This window comes from Xenopus laevis, chromosome 3L (assembly GCF_017654675.1).
Source record: "Xenopus laevis strain J_2021 chromosome 3L, Xenopus_laevis_v10.1, whole genome shotgun sequence".
In the NCBI taxonomy this organism is placed as follows: domain Eukaryota; kingdom Metazoa; phylum Chordata; class Amphibia; order Anura; family Pipidae; genus Xenopus; species Xenopus laevis.
The window spans coordinates 151187105-151211392 of NC_054375.1; the positions used below are offsets into that span (position 1 = coordinate 151187105).

Genomic DNA, 24288 nt, shown 5'->3' on the forward strand with positions numbered 1-24288 from the left:
CACTGATATCATCTGCCAATATTCTAGCTTCAGAATACAAGGACAAGGCAAAGAAGTGCTGCCTGGATGGAATGCAGGAGAACCTGATGGGCCACAGCTGCGAACGACGTGCCCGCTACATCTTGGATGGGAAAGAATGTGTGAATGCTTTCCTGGACTGCTGCAAATACTTTGAGAAGAAGAGGGAAGCTGAGAAGCTTAGTAAAGATGAAGACACCCTGGGAAGAAGTAAGGAACAAAATTAGAGATGACTTGGCTATTGGTATTTTAACTGTCTGACCTAGCTTTTAAAGGGACTACTGTGTCACAAACAAAATGATATGGACTTCATGTATTAACAGGTACAAAAATAGGTGCTAATTTGCATCCATACAGATAGGTGTTAGGTACTCTACTGTGCCATGCCACATTGTATTTTGTACTTCAGGTGAGGAAGATGATGAATACATGCTGGATTCCGACATTGTGTCCAGGACGGAGTTTCCTGAGAGCTGGTTCTGGAAAGTGGAGCAAATGGCCGAGAAGCCAGATGTCAACGGGTGAGTAATTCTTATTTGTATTAATAAATACTTCCATCTCTTATTAATTAGAGTATTCATTATAACAATATGGAGATTTGTGCCAATTGTGTCCCCTGAGCTGTGGGTCCTACCAACTAAGTAGAATGGGGTCCTAACTAAAGAAAATTCTAATCACAGAATAACTTGCCCGACCATGCCCAAATCTGTTAACTGTCATGAACAAACTCTCCAATCCAAGCAAATCCTACAAGGACTCCCCTTTTAGTCATTAATAGGGCAATACATAAAAAACTGACTCATTGTTTTGTAACCCCATCGTTTCCTAAAAAATAAATATTAATTAATAATTTCCATGTTAAAAAACATGGGAAAAAACTTTTTTTTTTCTTTTTTTTCCCAAAATGAATCAGTTAATAGTGCTGTTCCAGCAGAATTCTGCACTGAAATCCATTTCTCAAAAGAGCAAACAGATTTTTTTATATTCAATTTTGAAATCTGACATGGGGCTAGACATATTGTCAATTTCCCAGCTGCCCCTGGTCATGTGACTTGTGCTCTGATATACTTCAATCACTCTTTACTGCTGTACTGCAAGTTGGAGTGATATCACCCCCTCCTCCCCCCCCCAGCAGCCAAACAAAAGAACAATGGGAAGGTAACCAGATAACAGCTCCCGAACACAAGATAACAGCTGCCTTGTAGATCTAAGAACAACACTTAATAGTAAAAACCCATGTCTCACTGAGACACATTCCATTACATTGAGTAGGAAAAATAACAGCCTGCCAGAAAGCATTTCTCTCCTAAAGTGCAGGCACAAGTCACATGACCAGGGGCAGCTGGGAAATTGACAATATGTCTAGCCCCATGTCAGATTTCAAAATTGAATATAAAAAAATCTGTTTGCTCTTTTGAGAAATGGATTTCAGTGCAGAATTCTGCTAGAGTAGCACTATTAACTGATGTGTTTTGAAAAAAACATGTTTTCCGATGACAGGATCCCTTTAACATTCCACTATTATCCTCCACAGTATTTCGAGCAAGAGCCTAAATGTTTTCTTGAAAGATTCCATCACCACCTGGGAGGTTCTAGCTGTGAGTTTATCTGAAACTAAAGGTACTCCTCTTATATGTTAAGCCTCAACTAAATCCAGTATGTTGGTGTATGCAATTAAATATCAGGATTATAATGTTTCAATGCATAATTGCAAATGCCTTCCAGGTGACTGGTTGCTTCTTCTTGGGTATATGTTTTAGAAATACTCTGCTTTCTTTATCGGATGAACAAATTTAACTCTGTGTGATCCCTTTACTCATGGCTTTAGCATCTGCAGTTTATGCAGGGCTTTTATATTACTTTTGATTAGGAGGGATGTTTTGTGTATAATGAGTATGATTTACTGTAGGGTCCAAATGAAGAGGTTTCACATGTGGGGTTAGTATGTTTACCAGCAATATGCATGACTGTGTTTTGGGGCAGGAATTTTTCATATTATAAGACATTTCTTCCCAAACTATGATGCTGCCCCCAGGGAGTGCCCCTTGAGCTTTGGCATGGGAAAGCCTGGTGAGATTTCTAGAGAATGCTGATTTGCTCTTCTAGATACTCTTGGAAGACCAGGTTAAAGGTCAGTAAGGTATTTGTCATGTAGCAAGGAGTAACAAGTAGTTGGAGTAGTAGGAGTAGCAAACAGTTATCAAGTGGAACTGTGACTCCTCCCGGTCCATTGGGTCAAGCCTTTATAAAATCGTGAGATCTTGTTCAACTCACCATGAAGAGTGGTACAAACCAAGTTCTCTTCCCTTATACACAGGTCTGTGTGTGGGTCAGCCCTATGAGATTAAGGTGATGAAAGATTTCTTTATCGACCTGAAACTTCCATATTCTGTTGTGAGGAACGAGCAGGTGGAGATTCGCGCCATTCTCTACAACTACGGGAATGACAAAATTAAGGTAAAGTGAAATCAAAAATCAGTAAGTTTATTCCAAACGTAAGTCCTTTCATACTCATTCTAGTATGTATCGATGCATTTAATTACTTGTAAAGGCAACAAAACCTCATTTAAATGGAAATGTAAAGTTGAATGCCAAAAAAGGTCCTTTCCAATTACTGTACAAATGGAGAGAAATAAATCACATGGTTTGTGCATTAACAGTCTTATACTGTATAGCAGTGATCCCCAACCAGTAGCTCATGAGCGACATGTTGCTCTCCAATCCCTTGGCTGTTGCTCCCAGTGGCCTCAAAGCAGGTGATTATTTTTGAATTCCAGGCTTAGAGGCAAGTTTTGGTTGTATAAAAACCAGGAATACTGCCAAACAGAGCCTCAATGTAGTTTGACAATCCACATAGGGGCTACCAAATGGTCAATCACAGCACTTATTTGGCACCCAACAACATTTTTCATGCTAGTGTTGCTCCCAAACTCCTTTTACTTCTGAATATTGCTCACTGCTTCAAAAGGTTGGGGATCCCTGCTGTATAGTCTTCTAAAGACTGTTTATGGTGATATCCCACCAACATGATGCGTTGCCTTGTGAGGCTTTAGCTTTTAGCAGGGTTTCATGTTTCAATGCATGATGGTGGTGTAGCTGCTTGAACTCTCCATTGATACAGTTGCCTTACTCTAGCCATTCATGTGTTGCACAGGTGCGTGTGGAGTTGACCCACAATCCAGAGTTTTGCAGTCTGTCCACGGCTAAGAAGAGGTACAGACAGGAGGTTTGGATTGGAGGCCTCTCCTCCACCACTGTCCCAATTGTCATTGTGCCACTCACTCTTGGCCAGCATGAAATAGAGGTGAAGGCATCTGTTTCAGGAGTTTTTGCATCAGATGGTGTCCGTAAAAAGCTGAAAGTTGTGGTGAGTACATCTGCCTGCACTGATTCAGGCGCACTTTGTGCAAGATCTTCACTAGGTTTACTATAATTATGTCTGAAGCAACAGGACTTTCTGAGTTTTCTTGAAAACGTTTCACCATTCATCAGAACGGCTTCTTCAGTTCAGCCAATTGAGTTAAACTGAATAAGCTGCTCAGATGAGTGGTAACATTTTTCATGAAAACGTAGAAAGCCCAGTTGCTTTAGACTTAACTGTACTAGATACTGTACATCATGACCTGGATGAATGAGAATCTCCATAGACAGCTACACTAGGATATGACTATAATCACACACAAAAAATAGTTCACTTGTAATTAATGTTCACCCACTTGTATTACCCAATTTCAGGCCGTGTAGAGGTATATAAACCAGAATAGGGATTCAAAAACCAAGAAAAAGCAGTAAAACAACACACTACCTTACTAAAATTAATTGAGATCTAATTATATACAGTAAGTGCTTAGTGCTATTATAATCATATGCTTAGTTCTCAATCAATTTAGCACCAACATGCAGTTAGGGGTCCAGTTACTTAGCTCGAGTGAAGGAATGAATAAAAAAACTTCGAATTTCGTATGGTTTTTTTTGGCTACTTCGACCATTGAATGGGCTACTTCGACCTTTGACTACGACTTTGAATCGAACGATTCAAACTAAAAATCGTTCAACTATTCGACCATTCGATAGTCAAAGTACTGTCTCTTTAAAAAAAACTTCGACCCCCTAGTTCGCCACCTCGGGAAGGTCCCCATAGGCTTCCTAAGCATTTTTTGGTCAAAGAAAAATCGTTTGATCGATGGATTAAAATCATTTGAATCGAACAATTCGAAGGATTTAATCGTTCCATCGAACGATTTTTCGTTCGATCGAACGAACGAATATCGCTAAATCCTTCGACTTCGATATTCGAAGTCGAAGGATTTAACTTCGACAGTCGAATATCGAGGGTTAATTAACCCTCAATATTCAACCCTATGTAAATCTGCCCCTTAATGGTATTTCAATCGATTGTGTTATATACAAATAATTAAAATGATTAAAGTGCTTAAGTGCTATAAATTATCTACACACAATTGATGAATAATCGAAACGTTCATTGTTCTTATATGAATTAAATAAGGTGCTAGTGCTGTAGTTATCATTTTATAGTGAGTTCATGGTATCAAACAATTAAAAATAAAGTTTCAGCAATGCATGAATAAAAGTTAGAAATGAGAAAATAGTATAGGGGTGGAGTTGTCCCGAAGAAACTGGCTGCGTTGTTCACCACACGTGGGAGAAAGGCAGAACACTGAGGACTGTGGTCTCGTTACTACGTTTAACTGTCTTGTAAGGAGAGATAACTTTGCTATAAAACCAACAAATCCTCTAGAGATATAAGAGAATAAAAGGAATGAATGCTGCGCTAGTAGTGCTACAATTCCATCAAATTTCTCTGGATCCGAGATTCAATTTAAGTTTAAAAAAGGTAAGATTTCAATAATAAGGTTTTTGTAAAAAAAAAGGTTTGAAGGCTCGCCGACACACGTTTTGGCTTTTCATCCGTGGCTTTTTAAAAAGCCTAGCGACGGATGAAAAGCCCATTTGCCTTGATAAAGCGTATGGGAAACCTCTATACTATTTTCTAATTTCTAACTTTTATTCATGAATTGCTGACACTTTATTATAAATTTTTTGATACTAGTGATGGGCGAATCTCTCGCAAAAAATTCACGGAAAATCGTGAAATTCACGCAAAATCGAGCATTTCGAAATTTTTCACGAAAAAATCCTGGAAAAAGGAAATTGTCGTAGGCGAATTTTCATCGGCGAATTTTTGCGAGAGAGTCGCGAATTTATTCGCCGGCTGCGAAATGCGGGAATTTGCCGCAAATTCATGCCTGTCGAATTTATTCGCCCATCACTATTTGATACCATGAACTCACTTTAAAATTATAACTACAGCACTAGCACCTTATTTAATTCATATAAGAACCATGAACTTTTAGATTATTCATCAATTGTGTGTAGATAAATTTTATTGAAAGTCACAGCACTTTAATCATTTTAATTATTTGTATATAACACAATCAATTGAAATACCATTAATTGTATGTTGGTGCTAAATTGAACTAAGCATATGATTATAATAGCACTATATACTCGAGTATAAGCCGAGTTATTCAGCATCCAAAATGTGCTGAAAAAGTCTACCTCGGCTTATACTCGGGTCAGCGGGCAGTAGCTGAGATTGCAGTCACTTTTAATCATTATTATACCAACAGTTCACTTGGGGAGAAACTGCAATATCCCACAATGCCCTCTGTTGGTTATATGAAAGAATAACAGTGCGCCCTCTGTTGGTTATATGAAAGAATAACAGTGACTGCAATATCACACAGCGCCCTCTGTTGGTTATATGAAAGAATAACAGTGCGCCATCTGTTGGTTATATGAAAGAATAACAGTAACTGCAATATCACACAGCGCCCTCTGTTGGTTATATGAAAGAATAACAGTGCACCCTCTGTTGGTTATATGAAAGAATAACAGTGACTGCAATATCACACAGCGCCATCTGTTGGTTATATGAAAGAATAACAGTAACTGCAATATCACACAGCGCCCTCTGTTGGTTATATGAAAGAATAACAGTGCGCCCTCTGTTAGTTATATGAAAGAATAACAGTGACTGCAATATCACACAGCACCCTCTGATGGTTATATGAAAGAATAACAGTGACTGCAATATCACACAGCGCCCTCTGTTGGTTATATGAAAGAATAACAGTGACTGCAATATCACACAGTGCCCTCTGTTGGTTATATGAAAGAATAACAGTGACTGCAATATCACACAGCGCCCTCTGTTGGTTATATGAAGGATTAACAGTGATGGCAATATCACACAGCACCCTCTGCACATGGTAGTGGGACAGTGGGACAATGCACACAGTAATCCATTTGGCAATTCTCTGTCACCATCAACTTTGCAAAGAAGTCTGGTTGATCGCTGGGGGGTCGCTTTGGCAGAATGTGCGCTGCTGGGAGACAGGGCTGTAGTTGTGTCTAGGCTTATACTAGAGTCAATAAGTTTTCCCAGTTTTCGTAGGTAAAATTAGGTACCTCGGCTTATACTCGGGTCGGCTTATACTCGAGTATATACGGTAGATCTCAATTAATTTTAGTAAGTTAGTGTGGGGTTTTACTGCTTTTTCTTGTTTTTAGTAGGATATGACTATAGTGATGAATCTCTTCTACTCAACACTTTTACACTCTGGTAGTAAACAAATACCTATTTACCCTGTATGTTTTCTATAAACTCACATGATTTCCAGTTACTCATTTCAAATTCCTTCCTTTTACAGCCTGAAGGAATGCGCATAGCACAAGATCTTAAGACTATAATATTAGAGCCAGAAGTAAAAGGGAAAGGTCTGTATTTTTTTCTTTTGGCACTCTCACCATACAAAATTTTCATGAACCTCATCATTTCCAAATGTTAAAACATAGAGGCCCATTTATCAAAGGTTGAATTTTAGTGTTTTTAGAGGTTTTTGAAACCACGTTTAAACCCTATTTCTCAAAAATCACAAATGCTACGAAAGTTATTAGAAAACCAGAATATAAAAAGTGCAAATTAAAAAAACCACTGGACAATGCGCTAAAACATACGAAAACCTGTCAAACCTCTAAAAATTCACACAAGGGGCAGATTTATCAAGTGATGAATTTCAAGTATATGGGAGTTTCTGAAAACTCCCATCAACTCCCATAAACTGGAAAAAAAATTACCAATTGATATTTATCTAAAAAATCGAATCATTTAAAAATGGGTGAATAGGATCGAGCTGCAAATTCCAAACTAATTCAAATCAAATTTGATCGAAATCTATTCTAATTTAAATTATTTTTTTCAAAAGTCCAACAAATCACTCCAAATTGATTGTAGGAGGCTAACACACCAATCTGGCAGGATTTAGTTGTCGAATAGTCGAATTTGAATTCTTAATGGGACAGTACATGATAAATTTCAAAATTCGAATTTAGATTTTTTTTAAATTTCAAATTTGATATTGGACTGTTCCCTAGTCGAATTACACTAAAATAAACTTGAAATTCGAATTTAAATTTGAAATTCGAATTCGATAAATCTGCCCCTTACTAGCAAAAAAAAATTAGAAAAACTCTTAGGGGTATATTTATCAAAGAGTGAAGTTAGAGATCACCACAGTCCTCTAGAGGGAAATTCCACCACTCTCCATTCATTTTTGTGGAATATTTGAGAGTATTTATCAATGGGTTAAAGTCAAAGTTCCTCCTTTGATAAATACGCCTTTCAAACCCCCATAGAAATGAACGGAGAGTGGCGGAATTTCACTCTAGAGGACTGTGACGACCTCTAACTTCACTCTTTAATAAATATACTCCTAAGAGTTTTTCTGATTTTTGCTATCCCTTAAAGTTCAGATTGATTAAAAATTGTCCAGAGGATCAGAGCAGCTCCCACTATCTTCTATAGAACCTCGACTGCTTTTACCTGGCAAATTTTTGTATTAGGGTTTTTTGTGTTTTTTACTTAATTTCTTAATCTCTTAAATTCACTTTAAATTTGAAAAAAAAAAAAAATAACAATTAGAAAACCAGAAAATAAAAAGTATAAAAAAAAAACACTGTGCAATGTGCTAAAACATACAAAAACCTTGAAAACCTCTAAAAATCAAGTTTTTCAGACATTTACTAGCATAAAAATAAGAAAAACTCTTAGGGGTATACAGAAACACAAACTTTTTTAGAGATTAGTGAAAAAAAAAGATATTCAGATTTTAGTAAACAGCTGCAAGAAACTCTGAGGTGATTTCTAATATCATTAATATATTACAACAAGAGGTTTTATTAAGTCTTTTAAAGCAAATAACATCACTAAGCACCAATTATAACTGATGACATGGCTAAGCAAAAGTATAAGGATATATTTTAAAGGCTATTTATGTATATTATGTTATAATAAATGTTATTATTGGAGTTTTCATACCTATTACCTAGAATTCATAAATTATTTCTTAATTTTCCATAGATGGAGTGCAAGAAGAAAAAGTTGTAGCTCTAAATCCCCCAAATGTTGTTCCACGTACAGAAATTGACACCACCATCACCTTACAAGGTGTTCATCAAGAAGAATGAGAAGCAACTGTTTAACAATCCCTTTAAGATCGTCTTCTGCTTTCTACATTTCTTTTCAGTTGTCTCATGTGGATGTCCCTTATCTAAAATACCACTGGTTCTTAATTAATTTCCTTCTTTAACTTAGGTACTCCTATTAGTCAGATGGTGGAAGATGCCATTGATGGCAACAATATGAATCATCTGATTGTGATGCCCTCTGGCTGTGGGGAGCAGAATATGGTCACGATGACTCCGAGTGTCATTGTCACACGCTACCTGGATGCAACCGGGCAGTGGGATCGAGTTGGAGTGAACAGCAGAGATCAAGCCCTCAAAAACATGAGACAAGGTAAACAGACTGGGTGTGGCAAAAGGGGATCTTGGTGTGTAGGATCTCACCTTGATGGTAACCATGCTGTTGGAACAGTTGAGTAAAACTGAAGGGTTCCTTATACAATTTCAGGCAAGGTTGCCTAACATATAACTCTTGGTGAAGGATGAACGCACTTAAAGGGGACCCGTCACCCAAAAAAATTATTCAAAATCCTATTTTATCAGATTAGTCAAGGAATATGAACTTTAACTACACTATATAAATTATTTAAATCTTGATTCCTTCAGTCTGGGATTTCAAAATTATAGCAAGCAGGCAGCAGCCATTTTGTGGACACTGTTATTAAGAAAAGCCTTGTATCATCTCAGAATCTTGTTTGTGCACCAGAATGGGGGACCCGATGTCCATCCCCATGCCCTGACCACACAATTATATGGTAAAGAGAACTGGGGGAATGTGTGGGGAGCAGTGACATCTAAGAAGTGCTGAATTGAAAGTGAAAGTAATTGTCTGCCCCGCCTCTATGCCACGGGCATAGAGGAGGGGCAGACAATATTTGATTGACAGCTGAAATTTTTAAATGAGCTTACAACAGCTATGAATGCTTAAATAAAAAATAGAAATTGGATTTCATGTTTAATTTGAAAAGGACTTTTATTATACAGATTTTTGTGTCTGGGTGACAGGTCCACTTTAATGCAAAGTTTCCCAAATCATGTACCTTCAACTGGTGGAGGACTGAGTCTGCTCCTGTTAGTATGAGTTTTGGCGTTGACTCTTTAAATTAAGATATTGCCTTATTAGAGAAGTCTCTTGCTTGGGCTGCTTTGATATGTCTCCAGGGCCTAGCTCTGTTTTTCGGTATGCTTAAATTGTTATATGTCAATTATTGATATTGGAACCATTGACTCTTTGCAGGTTATACACAACAAATGGCTTACCGCCAACCAAACAACGCATATGCAATCTACTTGACCAAACCAGCAAGTACATGGTAAGTCTCTCCCTGGCTATGATATGTTGTGTATATATATATATATATATATATATATATATATATATATATATATATATATATATATATATATATTGTTTTAGGCACAGTCTCATTGAACCCCTACTCTGTATTGTGAAACTTTTAATATAACACATAATAAATCCCATACCTGTAATAAAAAGTTCAAGAGCTTTCAAATTTTCCAATCAGGCTCACAGGCTATGTTGCTAAAGTCTTTGGGATGGCTCAGGAATTTATTGATATTGAGGATAAAGTTCTCTGTGGTGCCGTCAAATGGCTTATACTGGAGAGACAGAAGCCGGATGGATTGTTCGAGGAGAACGCACCAGTCATCCAACAGAATATGGTGGTATGCTTTGGAAGAAATAGATATCCATTATTTATGTGTGTCTTATGCTAAGTTCTAGGTTTTTAGAAGGTCTCACCTACCATCTACAAAACAATATACATACTTATGTTCATAAAAAATTACCCATAAGTGGTAATTTTTTTTTATTATGGTAATCATTCATCAGGCAACAAGATGGAGTTGCCTTAAGTGTTAGTGCTTTGTGTTAACCTTTTGCCACCCAAATGTCTGGGAGTTCTCTAAGATGCCCAAGGCAGACTATATCAGCTCAGCTTCTAGGCCGGCCTGGGGCGTCACGATATCTGGGTCGGCATGCCACACAGCCGCATTATTTTTCTAATGCACTGGGTGCACTGCAAACTTCCCATTTACTTACCCGCATACATACATACACACACCTGGGGTGGGCAGGGGGATGGGGGAGCAGACAGCCTAGGCCGTCGGAAATAGAAATCTGGCCCTGAACACTAGGGATGTCGCGGACTGTTCTGCGGCGAACTTGTTTGCGCGAACATCGGCTGTTCGCGTCCGCCGCAAGTTCGCGAACGTCGCGCGACGTTCGCCAATAGGCGTTCGCGTCAAAATCGTTCGACCATTCGGTCGCTAAAATCTAACGATTTTCGTTCGATTCGAACGAAAATCGTTCGATTCGAACGAAAATCGTTCGATCGAACGATTAAAATCCTTCGATCGTTCGAATCGAACGATTTTCGGATGTTCGAAGTTCGCAAACTGTTCGCGAACTGTTCGCATTTTTTGCAGGTGTTCGCGAACGGCGTTCGCGAACACATTATCGGCGGTTCGCTACATCCCTACTGAACACATGTATCGCAGAGTCCTGGGTGGGACTGGACATCTATGTGAGCAGTATGCCTGGCACTTCTATGTTGTAGATATATCTTAACTAGCTTTGTGTGAACTGATTTGATGGAAATGATCTTCTCTGTCTCCTAGGGAGGAATCACAACAGGAGCAGCAGAGGCAGAATCTTCTCTCACAGCCTTTATTGTTATTGCCATGCTAGAATGCCAAAGGACTTGCAATCAGCATATAAACGTGAGTAATTAATCTCATAATCCTCAAATATGCATAATCCAAAAATGCATAAGAATTACAGCTAAATTTCTAAAAAAAATTAGCCCTTAAACTGCCCAAGCATTGACTAATCACAGGATTTCCCCAGGGTGATGCCACTGCCCTAATGGAATATGCCATTGAGTTAATGCCAAAGAGTCTTGTTCTTGTGTAAAAACTTTCAAATCTCTTTAGACTTAATTTACAGAGAGTTTCACATATACCAGTCAATTCTGCCCCCTCCACCAAGAATAATGAATGTGTCTGGACAGATCTTCATCAAAGGAAGAATCTAGACCACAATTAAAGACTGGTAAAGATGACATTAAGATATCTTGAGACCTCTGTATCATTAATACCACACTGAGAACACATTCTATCTCAATTTTACCCTTCTATGAAATTCTTCTGTCTTCTATGTTCTTCTGTGTTGAAAACTGTCACACATTAATTGTGATCTTTTACTCTAGAACCTTCAAGTGAGTATTGATAAGGCCTCAGACTACCTGGTTGGTCAATATCAAGGACTACAAAAACCATACTCCATTGCAATCACTTCTTATGCTCTTGCACTGGCCGGGAAGCTTCCGAACACAAAGAAACTGCTATCTGCATCTAACGGTACACATTACGTTCTAGATATAGCAAAACTCCTGCATTGGGGCCCTCACTTCCTTCCTCCCTCAATGGGTGTTGCTGCAAGTGGAGCTGGAAAATCAAAATGTTATTTTTTGAGAAAGCAACTCTTCATGTGTTCTTATTACATATGATTTGTTTCTTAGGTAACACCCACTGGGGGGAGATAAGGGAACGTTTTATCTCCCTGGAAGCCACATCATACGCCCTCCTAACCCTCCTAAAAATGAAAGAATATGATTTAACGGGTGGGATCGTACATTGGATCAATGAGAAGAGATACTATGGAGCAGTTCACGGCTCCACCCAGGTAAGTGATATCCATTAACTTATATAATTAAGCACTTTCATTGTTATTCCCTCCCTGCCATTGCTCCTGAGTTGCTCCTAACAAGATAATAAATATCATTGGACTGTATGTTGCATTTAAGGATACACTGAATCTATAGCTTTTGGCTTTGGCCAAATAGCCAACCCTCTACAAAAAGTTTGGCTGAATACCCAACCAAATTCACATTTACATATTCAAAACTGAAATTTTGGCAAAAACTGATGCTTTGAGATGCCCAAAGTTTTAATGTCACATGAGCTGGAAATTGGCTGAATGCCCAGCCAAATACCGGATTTGGTGCCTTTCTGGTTTCTTTTGTAGGTTCCTTAATTTCAAATTGCCAATGTTCTGCTAAATCTACATTTATTTTCCATGAAGACACAAGTGCTCTTCTTTATGGAAAGGATTATTTAGAGCGCCACATAATTAATGGCTTTTCAACAAGAGTAGTCCTAACTAAACCCCACTAAATGTAACATGTTTGTTTAAGTCTTCAGTTGAATGTAAACATTGTCTCAGCACAAGGTTGTGCCTTGGGCAATTTCATTGATCAGCACTCTCAGATTTTTTTAACATTTTCTACGTGCAAACTAGCCCAAGATGTTCTAGAGACTTGTGTTCAAGGTGGCATTGTTTCAATAGCATTCTGGTCATATTCTAGCATTCTTGGAGATTCTTGTTCTTGCACGCATCATTGCAATGACTGACCCTTTTCTTATTCCAGGCAACCATCGTGATGTTCCAAGCTCTTGCTCAGTACCAGACAGACATCCCAAGTGTCAATGAGTTGAACTTAGATGTCTCCCTTCATCTCCCAGAGAGACAACAACCTTTAACCTATCGTATCAATCTTGAAAATGCTTTGCTGGCACGTTCTGCGGAGGTAAGCAAGCAAGTCATGGGACAATACTATAAGTAGTATTCTAAATGGCAATTTAAAGGATTTTCTGTAACAAATTAAGTTCTTACAAGAGAGTTGTCTAAATACAGAATTATGTAGGAACAACAGACTATGTTGGTTTTCTAAGGGCTGAAAGATAAGCCAAGTTGTATGCAATCTACCCAAGATCATATTCAAAACTGAAACATTGCATAAATGGGCAATATAATTGTATTTATAGTAAAAGATCATTTATAATGAGCTTTTCAGGAAATTCTCAGCATTTGTCTACTTTCTAGACAACCAGAATATGCTTTACATATAATAGCAATAGTGACATTGCTTCATATGTAATGAGAAGAGCTGACATATGGATGGAGCAAATGATAAACATGGCTTAGCACAGTGCAAAACTCAATGAGTAGTAACATCATTGGTTAGAACTAGAGAAAGGATTTGTCTTGTTACACTGTGTTTAAATAAATTAACCATTCTGTCCCATCTCTATTTCCTCTATTCAAAAAAGGATCCCGTTCTCAGCCTCAAAATTATAGACCAGTTAGTCTGACATCAGTAGTAGGAAAGCTTTTTGAAGGGTTATTAAAGGATAAGATACTAGACTTTATAACAAATCATAATACTATGAGTGTATGCCAGCATGGTTTTATGCGTAATAGATCTTGCCAGACTAACTTAATTTCTTTTTATGAAAAGGTAAGCAAGGATCTCAATTCTGTGATGGCAGTGGATGTGATTTACTTAGACTTTGCTAAAGCATTTGAAACAGTGCCACACAGAAGGTTACTGGTTAAATTAAGGAATGTTGGCCTGGAACATAGTATTTGTACCTGGATAGAGAACTGGCTAAAAGATAGACTACAAAGAGTGGTGGTAAATGGAACATTTTCTAATTGGACCAGTGTTGTTAGTGGAGTACCGCAGGGCTCTGTACTAGGTCCCTTGCTTTTCAACTTGTTTATTAATGACCTGGAGGTGGCCATTGAAAGTACTGTTTCTATTTTTGCAGATGATACTAAATTGTGCAGAACTATAGGTTCCATGCAGGATGCTGCCACTTTGCACAGTGATTTGTCTAAGTAGGGAAACTGGGCAGCAAACTGGAAAATGAGGCTCAATGTTGATAAATGCAGGTTATGCACTTTGGCAAAAATAATATAAATGCAAGTTATACACTAAATGGCAGTGTGTTGGGAGTTTCCTTAAATGAGAAGGATCTTGGGGTTTTTGTAGATAACAAGTTGTCTAATTCTGGGCAGTGTCATTCTGTGGCTACTAAAGCAAATAAAGTTCTGTCTTGCATAAAAAAAGGGCATTAACTCAAGGGATGAAAACATAATTCTGCCTCTTTATAGGTCCCTGGTGAGGCCTCATCTGGAGTATGGGGGCAGTTTTGGACTCCATTCCTTAAAGGAATAGTTCAGTGTGAAAATAAAAACTGGGTAAATAGATAGGCTGTGCAAAATAAAAAATGTTTCTAATATAGTTAGTTAGCCAAAAATGCCATGTATAAAGGCAGGAGTGAACAGATGTCTAATAAAACAGCCAGAATCCAACTTCCTGCTTTTCAGCTCTATAACTCTGAGTTAGTCAGCGACTTGAAGGGGGGCCACATGGTACATTTCTGTTCAGTGAGTTTGTAATTGACCCTCAGCATTCAGCTCAGATTCAAAAGCAACAGAAATGACCCATGTGGCCCCCCCTCAAGTCTCTGATTGGTTACTGTCTGGTAGCCAGGGCAACCAGTCAGTGTAAACCAAGAGAGCTGAAAAGCAGGAAGTAGTGCTCTGACTGACTTGTTATACATGAAATCACTCCAGCCTTTATACGTTACATTTTTGGCTTACTGACTATATTAGAAACATTTTTTATATTGCAAAGCCTATCTATTTACCCAGTTTTTATTTTTACACTGAACAATTCCTTTAAGAGGGATATAAATGAGCTGGAGAGAGTGCAGAGACTAAGTGCAACTAAACTGGTTAGAGTTGTGGAAGACTTAAATTATGAGGGTAGACTGTCAAGGTTGGGGTTGTTTACTCCGGAGAAAAGGCGCTTGCGAGGGGACATGATTAGACTTTACAAGTACATTAGAGGACATTATAGACAAATAGCAGGGGACCTTTTTACCCATAAAGTGGATCACCGTACCAGAGGCCTCCCCTTCAGACTAGAAGAAAAGAACTTTCATTTGAAGCAACGTAGGGGGTTCTTCACAGTCAGGACAGTGAGGTTGGGGAATGCACTGCCGGGTGATGTTGTGATGCTGATTCAGTTAATGCCTTTAAGAATGGCTTGGATGATTTTTTGGACATGATATCAAAGGCTATTGTGATACTAAGCTCTATAGTTAGTATAGATATGGGTATATAGAATTTAATTAAAAGTAGGGAGGGGTGTGTGTATGGATGCTGGGTTTTCATTTGGAGGGGTTGGACTTGATGGACTTTGTCTTTTTCAACCCAATTTAACTATGTGAATATATGTAACTATCTCTAACTATTGTGCACTTTCTAATGGCTTGACTTTCTGTGGAATAAAATGCTTGGAACCAAAACCAGAATAAGCTCTTACATGTAGGTCAATTCTTTTATCATGTAACTACATCGCTATAAATACATTTTTCCTCCATGTTTTACAGACCAGGTTAAACCAAGACTTTGTGGTGAAAGCCCAGGGCAAGGGGCAAGGTACATTGAGGGTGAGTTTGGCTTGTTTTTAAACACATTTTAAACACCCTCTAGTTATAGATATGTGGCCATTCATACAAATGCCTTAGGATCCAAGAGTGCTACCTCAAAATATAGTATTGGCATGACAGGTGGAGAGTTTTATCTTGCTCCTCTACTTACTCTTTCCTTTAAATATCAGTCAGAAGGAAGGGTGCAACCTACTCCTCCCTAGAATCCTGGTTTTTGGATGCTTCGAATAGATGGAGCAATATCTGTAATATTAATCCTGACTTATTTCCCATGAACCGTTGTAGCCGTTGTAGCCATAGCTGATTGTCTGGAACCAACAGTTATGATACTGTGTTTTTGTTTTTAATTAATGTCTGAATGTTCATGGTGACGTTCCTGTGCAGGTGGTGACAGTGTACCATGCTCTTGTCACGGAGAAAGAAAGGAAGTGCCTTAACTTTGATCTGTCTGTGAAAGTGAAGAAAGAACAAATTGGTGAGTGATTTCTAAGCACAATTTTGCATTATGATAGCATTGTATGGAAGGTAACTAAAGGCCTGACATGAATGTAAGTGGTTTAACTCAATATGGGGCAATGTAATGTCCAGTAACCTATAAAGCCAAGAAAATGATTGCTTTTAGCCCCCAAAAGACCAGTTGGTCACTATATGTTAGTACTTCTGGATTTCTTATTGTACCCATTATTACATATCACCCTAAAATACTAATATCTCTTTGACGTTCTAAAGAATTCCTTTAAGATATGTACAGTAGAATATCCTTCCAGTTTGTTGCCTTCATTCTCTGTTGTCTTTGCCGTCCTGGATTTTTTTCTCTCCAAACAGCTAGACCTTCCGAAGGAGCAAGGGCAACGGTGTCTATCGAAGCTTGTGCTAGGTATGGAGTGGACATATCAGTTATATTTATTTATAGAGGAACTGTGGTAATAAACCCAACAGCACAACACTGTAGTATTTTGTTAAATATGTCTTCTTCAACATACCCATGGCCTAGGGTTCCCCTCTGCTGCTGGTGTCCAAACCTTTAAAAGTCACAGTGCAAGAGCTATAAGCTCCACGATTGTGGCAAATTGTGGGCTGTTGAAGCAGTGTGATGTTTCAAAAGCTGGAATAGCAAAGTAAAGCTCTTCGGCTTATCAGAACGTTGCACTACTCCCACCCCTGGTAGTAGGACTTTAAGGGAATTTAGACAAACAAAGCTTGAACAAAAAATGGCCTGCAATTCACAGATACATTTTTTCAAAATTCACTATTGTAGTGCGTTGAGTAATGACTTCTTTTTTCTCCCCAGGCATCTCAAGAACGTTGATGCCACCATGTCCATTATTGATATTTCCATGATGACTGGCTTTTCTCCTGATACTGATTCTCTAGATAGGGTAAGTGATTGTTTTTTATGGGTTACTAGATGTGGGAAAACTGTGTGTCTTCTAGTACATTACACCATATGTACACTCTGGGAATCACAATAACATACTTTACCCACACCAGAAGCTTTTATCATATCACCTCAGTTAGGAAACCAATGTCTTCTTCATTGCCACTGTCATTTGTCGTTTTGACTGCCAGTCTCCCAAGTACAGAGCCAATCAAGCTGGTGCGTTGCTGGTGGGATGAAAAAAATGCAGCCAGTGACCAAGAGCTTGGGTGCCATAGTTTGGAAACCTTTCACTTGCTTTAGTTTCCTTTAATTATCTTGACCCTTCTCATGGTAAAAACCTTAAGGTTCTTTATCTCAAAACCTACTCTACAGGCTTGGTGAAACGTATATACAGTTGCATTCTTTATACTGTGTGGAAAGAGCTACCTGTTTGCTGTAGTATTAATCCTTTATCTTGACCCTGAGTGCACTGTTATAAAACAAGACTGAGAATTGTTTTTATTGTTACCCACAGCTAATGAAAGGAGTGGATAGATACATCTCTATGTATGAAGTCAACAAAGGAGCAAATGACAAGGGAACCCTTATTCTCTACTTGGACAAAGTATATATTCTTCTGATATTAAAGCTGACCTACATGGCTTCCTACAACTCACTGCCTTACTTCATTGGCCAGTGCTTATATTGTACACATTCTATTCCTTACAAGCAACAGTCCTCATTTCTCACATTTATGTCTATATTTAAGTTATTCATCTATACTCCATGCATTTGGATCTTGACTACTGTTTCTGTTGATGTTTCCTTTTCCTCCATACACCATGTTTACCATTGATTCCCTCTTCATGATTCAGGTCTCCCACACAGAGGAAGAATGTGTGAAGTTTTACGCTCACCAATTCTTTGAAGTGGGTTTCATCCAGCCAGCTTCTGTATCTGTGTATGACTATTATAATCCAGGTAAGAACATCTATCCATCTCTAAACAGCTATAATACTTCTACTACTACTACTACTACTACTACTACTACTAATAGTAATAATAATAATCATTTTGTACAGATGAAGCATAATGGGGGTGTAGGACCATTTAATTGTAGTGTTTTTCAATAACTTCATACATACAACAGACAGGATTCTTTTATGTCTTGTTTTCCCTAGATAGTCGATGCACTAAGTTTTACCATGTGGAAGAAGGCAGTGCCCTGCTGGGCAGGATTTGCCAAGGAGATATATGCCGGTGTGCAGAAGGTGAGCCAGAAGCCATGGTGGTGTTTTGTGAATTATAATACTGGATCCTTTAAGCTGCAGATAGAGGTCCCAGTTTGCAAGTTTCTCAGTTTGGGGTTGGTAGACACTACCAGATATCAATTGGTGACTCACTGATGCACCCCTGGGGTTTATGATGTCACTTTCCTCAATAACTTGTCTACTATTAAAGTACAGTTACACTTATAAAGGGCAAAGAGAAGAGTTAATCTGACCATACAAAGGTCAATGTGCTTCTTTGGCCCACTAGGAGAGGGCTGCATCCAAGTGGTCATTTTACAGTCTTTCTGTCCAATATATGACTGAGCTCCAATCTTTAAACAATCAAGAAGGCCATTGCTTTGGCACTATACACAAGTCAAAAAGCTGCTGACTCAACAGTCAAAATGACTGGTTGGCAAATGCTGATAGAAATCATTTGGACCACAGGCCACTAATCCAGTTTATAGGTGAATCATGCAGACCCATTGGCAAGCATTGCATCATTAGCCTCAATACAATCTAATATTTGTATGTATAGGACAATGGGCTAGTACTGGATTACATGGAATAAGAGTTATGAGAGTAATAGAAAAACTCCAGGGTTCTTTATTAACTACTTCTTCTCATGTTACAGAGAATTGTTTCATGCAGCAGCAAATTGAGGGTAAAATCACCGCTGAAAGTAGAATCAACATGGCTTGCGCTCCCGGGGTGGATTTTGGTGAGAATTACTATTTATCTATAATGAATCCAAATGAGGAGTCATTCACAGTCACAGCCTTCATATTTGTCAAAAGAGTCTGGAGTGGTCTTGTTGGCAGCCAATGTTGGCCCATGTATGGATAGCTTAAAGGGATACATGTTTTTTTTCAAAACACATCAGTTAATAGTGCTGCTCCAGCAGAATTCTGGACTAATATACCTTTTTCAAAAGAACAAATACATTAAATTTTGAAATCTGACATGGAGGCTTGACATATTGCTAGCTTCCCAGGTGTCCCCAGACATATGAATTGTGCTCTGATATAACTTCAGTCACTCTACTACAAGTTTGAGTGATATCACTCACTCCCTCCCCCCCTCCCAGCAGCCCATCATCAGAACAATGGAAAGGTAACCAGATAACAGCTGCCTGGTAGATCTAAGAACAACACACAATAGTAAAATCCAGGTCCCACTGAGACACATTCAGTTACATTGAGTAGGAGAAACAACAGCCTGCCAGAAAGCAGTTCCATCCTAAAGTGCTGGCTCTTTCTGAAAGCACATGTCCAGGCAAAATGACCTGAGATGCACCTACACACCAATATTACAACTAAATACACTTGCTGGTTCAGGAATGAAATTTTATATTGTAGAGTGAATTATTTGCAGTGTAAATAGTGTCATTTAGAAATAAAAACTACACCATAAAAAAATCCCTTTAAGCCTTCCGACTTCTAGTGGATGTATAAAAACAAGAAATGCTTTAATGGTTTAAAAATGTGACCTAAACTGGTATTAAAGGAGAAGGAAAGGTTAAAACTAAGTAAGCTTTATCACCAAGATCTATATGAATACACTAGTAAACTCTCAAAGTAAAAGACTGTGATCCTGGCCAAAGCATGTGAAAGAAGCCACAATGGCGCAGAATGCCTGTTTATGTGCTTTAAAGGAGAAGGAAAGGTTAAAACTAAGTAAGCCTTATCAGAGAGGTCCACCTACATATACCAGTAAACCCTCAAAGCAATGCTTCTTTGAGTCCTCTGTCAAAAGAAATACCTAATTTCTTTCTTTCTATTGTGTATACATGGACTTCTGTATTAGACTTCCTGTTTTCAGCTTAAACCTCCAGGGCTAGGGCTTGAGCATGCTCAGTTTGCTCCTCTCCCCCTCCCTCCTTCCCTTTCTGTTGTAATCTGACCCCAGAGCTATGAGTGACCAGGGAGAGACTCAGGCAGGAAGTGATGCCACACCAAGCTAATATGGCAGCTGCTATCCTAAACAAATAGAGACAGTGTCTGGAGCTGTTTACTCTGGGGTAAAGCATTCTAAAGACTTAAAATTGCATTCTAGCTTGCACTGTTGTGGCTAATCTATTGACAATAAACTGCCTTGGTAGCGTTCCTTCTCCTTTAAGGGCATCAGAGTGGTGCAGTGATTAGTGTCGCTGCCTTGCAGCCATGGCATAGGTTTGATCCCAGTCAGGGGGTTATGTCCCCATATTTGCATGAGTAAATATAATTGAGTTTTAAATGTCCGACTACATTCATTCACAGTGTACAAGGCTACTCTCACGGAGGTGCAGCCCAGCGACAACTTTGACAACTATGTTATGACAATTAAGAAGGTCATAAAGCAAGGTGAGTCTGTGACGTGTTCATATCTATAGGTCAGTGCAGTTATTCTACAGCTCTATGATCAGAACTCTAATTCCCTTGTGCTGTATCATTTTTTAGGCACGGATGAGGATCCTGCAGACAAGACACGTAATTTTATCAGCCATATCAAATGCCGAAAAGCTTTAGCTATGCAACTGAACCGAGATTATCTGATCTGGGGGGTAACTGGTGACCTCTGGCTGAAACCAGATGGGTAAGTAAGGCGGCTGTTGAGTCAAAAATGAAGCCTCTAGAGTCTGTGAACTCCTCATACATACATTCACCAGAAAGGCACCATCAGATCAGATTTATGTCCAGACCAACTGCAATACACTCAAAATAAACCCAAATGTGTCTCTTACATGAATGGCCAATGGTATGGTCAATGGTCAATGGTCAATGGTCAGACCACATTAGTAGGTCTGCTGATAACCCCTATTCAATTAATTATAATGATGTGTGTTCTTTGTAGATATTCCTACATCATTGGGAAGGACACATGGATGGAGTGGTGGCCCAATGAGAGGGAGTGTCAACAACGTGAGAACCAGGATCTCTGCGATGACTTTGATACAGTTTCTGACAACTTGGAGATTGTTGGTTGTTCCAGCTGAGGAACCTAAATTGCACATCAAAATCGTTTACTCTTCCAAAGCTTTGTGAAGTTGTGTGTTCTAATAAAGCATTTATTTGCTTAACACCCCCCCTCCGGTGGGGATCATTCATTGGACTTTTTCTATTTCCCTTTATACATGAAGAACTGAGACATTTCACTATTTGCATATACTACAAACTATTTGCTTATGTGATATATTAAAATTTGACAATATTTCTCCCCATGCTGACTTCTAACTCTTGAGTGTCTCTACCTCTTTTTTTTAATTATTGATAATTCTGCCTCTGAGACAGACACAGGGACCCCATTTTCATAATAAGGTGGCTCTAACATTCTCGGACACAATGGCCTCAGAATTCACAACACAGTGCCCCCAGCAATATGTGACAGTGGTGTGTTTATAACACAGTGCCCCCAGCAATATGTGACAGTGGTGTGTTTATAACACAGTGACTCCCAGCATTTTATGACACACTTATTAATATTTCTGACTCTGGTAAAGACAGATACAGTGGGTCCCCTCAGCAGGGGGCTGAGGTGGTCTCAGATTTCATAATACAAGAAATATATGACAGATAGGAGTTAATTCATTGAATTGTATTCAAAAACTAAATGAGTATTTTCAATTAATCACCTTCACCACTGCACTGAGTGCAGTGTGAGACCTTGTTTGTCATAAATAATTATCCTTCGTTCTGTCTCGTGCACTGTCAGTTATTTCTGATAAAGTAGAATTTTTTAAGCACAATATAGTGCACAGCTACTTCTCTATAAAATATATGACAGAGCCCAACATTTCATAATACAGAGGCCCCAGCATTTTATAATTTTATAATACAGAACCATCATTTTATGACACAGTGACCCCAGCATTTTATGAAACAGTGACCCCAGCATTTTATGAAACAGTGACCCCAGCATTTCATAACAGATTAACCCCAGCATTTTATAACATAGATGCCCCAGCATTTCATAACAGAGTGACCCCAGCATTTTATAACACAGATTCCCCAGCATTTATAAAATAGATACCCCAGCATTTTATAACACAGATGCCCCAGCATATCATAACACAGTGACCCCAGCATTTTATAACACTGATTCCTCAGCATTTCATAACAGATTAACCCCAGCATTTTATAACATAGATGCCCCAGCATTTCATAACAGAGTAACCCCAGCATTTTATAACACAGATTCCCCAGCATTTATAAAATAGATGCCCCAGCATATCATAACACAGTGACCCCAGCATTTTATAACACTGATTCGTCAGCATTTCATAACAGATTAACCCCAGCATTTTATAACACAGATGCCCCAGCATTTCATAACAGAGTGACCCCAGCATTTTATAACACAGATGCCCTAGCATTTATAACATAGATACCCCAGCATTTTATAACACAGATTCCCCAGCATTTCATAACACAGTGACCCCAGCATTTTATAACACTGATTCCCCAGCATTTCATAACAGAGTGACTCCAGCATTTATAACACAGATGCCCCAGCATATCATAACACAGTGACCCCAGCATTTTATAACACTGATTCCCCAGCATTTCATAACAGATTAACCCCAGCATTTTATAACACAGATGCCCCAGCATTTCATAACAGAGTGACCCCAGCATTTTATAACACAGATGCCCTAGCATTTATAACATAGATACCCCAGCATTTTATAACACAGATGCCCCAGCATATCATAACACAGTGACCCCAGCATTTTATAACACTGATTCCTCAGCATTTCATAACAGATTAACCCCAGCATTTTATAACATAGATGCCCCAGCATTTCATAACAGAGTGACCCCAGCATGTTATAACACAGATGCCCCAGCATATCATAACACAGTGACCCCAGCATTTTATAACACTGATTCCTCAGCATTTCATAACAGATTAACCCCAGCATTTTATAACACAGATGCCCCAGCATTTCATAACAGAGTGACCCCAGCATTTTATAACACAGATGCCCTAGCATTTATAACATAGATACCCCAGCATTTTATAACACAGATTCCCCAGCATTTCATAACACAGTGACCCCAGCATTTTATAACACTGATTCCCCAGCATTTCATAACAGAGTGACTCCTGCATTTATAACACAGATGCCCCAGCATATCATAACACAGTGACCCCAGCATTTTATAACACAGATGCCCTAGCATTTATAACATAGATACCCCAGCATTTTATAACACAGATTCCCCAGCATTTCATAACAGATTAACCCCAGCATTTTATAACACAGATGCCCCAGCATTTCATAACAGAGTGACCCCAGCATTTTATAACACAGATGCCCTAGCATTTATAACATAGATACCCCAGCATCATAAATAATTATCCTTCGTTCTGTCTCGTGCACTGTCAGTTATTTCTGATAAAGTAGAATTTTTTAAGCGCAATATAGTGCACAGCTACTTCTCTATAAAATATATGACAGAGCCCAACATTTCATAATACAGAGGCCCCAGCATTTTATAATTTTATAATACAGAACCATCATTTTATGACACAGTGACCCCAGCATTTTATGAAACAGTGACCCCAGCATTTTATGAAACAGTGACCCCAGCATTTCATAACAGATTAACCCCAGCATTTTATAACATAGATGCCCCAGCATTTCATAACAGAGTGACCCCAGCATTTTATAACACAGATGCCCCAGCATATCATAACACAGTGACCCCAGCATTTTATAACACAGATTCCCCAGCATTTCATAACAGATTAACCCCAGCATTTTATAACACAGATGCCCCAGCA

At 38.6% G+C, this 24288-nt stretch overlaps 1 protein-coding gene across 1 annotated transcript in view; it reads left to right on the forward strand.

The window, feature by feature from the left end:
- LOC495206 (A.superbus venom factor 1) overlaps window positions 1–21721 on the forward strand; it is a 33201-nt gene extending 11480 nt beyond the window's left edge. The window contains exons 17-41 of the mRNA XM_041587312.1: window positions 28–228; window positions 428–539; window positions 1553–1638; window positions 2336–2475; window positions 3173–3385; window positions 6753–6819; window positions 8462–8548; window positions 8696–8899; window positions 9803–9878; window positions 10092–10251; window positions 11206–11307; window positions 11796–11946; window positions 12108–12271; window positions 13017–13175; window positions 15832–15891; window positions 16276–16366; window positions 16717–16768; window positions 17183–17270; window positions 17787–17876; window positions 18127–18232; window positions 18433–18522; window positions 19157–19243; window positions 20781–20864; window positions 20961–21096; window positions 21355–21721. Coding sequence (XP_041443246.1) covers window positions 28–228; window positions 428–539; window positions 1553–1638; window positions 2336–2475; window positions 3173–3385; window positions 6753–6819; window positions 8462–8548; window positions 8696–8899; window positions 9803–9878; window positions 10092–10251; window positions 11206–11307; window positions 11796–11946; window positions 12108–12271; window positions 13017–13175; window positions 15832–15891; window positions 16276–16366; window positions 16717–16768; window positions 17183–17270; window positions 17787–17876; window positions 18127–18232; window positions 18433–18522; window positions 19157–19243; window positions 20781–20864; window positions 20961–21096; window positions 21355–21496 — 2948 coding nt within the window. The 3' untranslated portion in view covers window positions 21497–21721. The remainder of the gene's footprint in view (window positions 1–27; window positions 229–427; window positions 540–1552; window positions 1639–2335; window positions 2476–3172; window positions 3386–6752; window positions 6820–8461; window positions 8549–8695; window positions 8900–9802; window positions 9879–10091; window positions 10252–11205; window positions 11308–11795; window positions 11947–12107; window positions 12272–13016; window positions 13176–15831; window positions 15892–16275; window positions 16367–16716; window positions 16769–17182; window positions 17271–17786; window positions 17877–18126; window positions 18233–18432; window positions 18523–19156; window positions 19244–20780; window positions 20865–20960; window positions 21097–21354) is intronic.
- Window positions 21722–24288: the final 2567 nt, after the last annotated feature.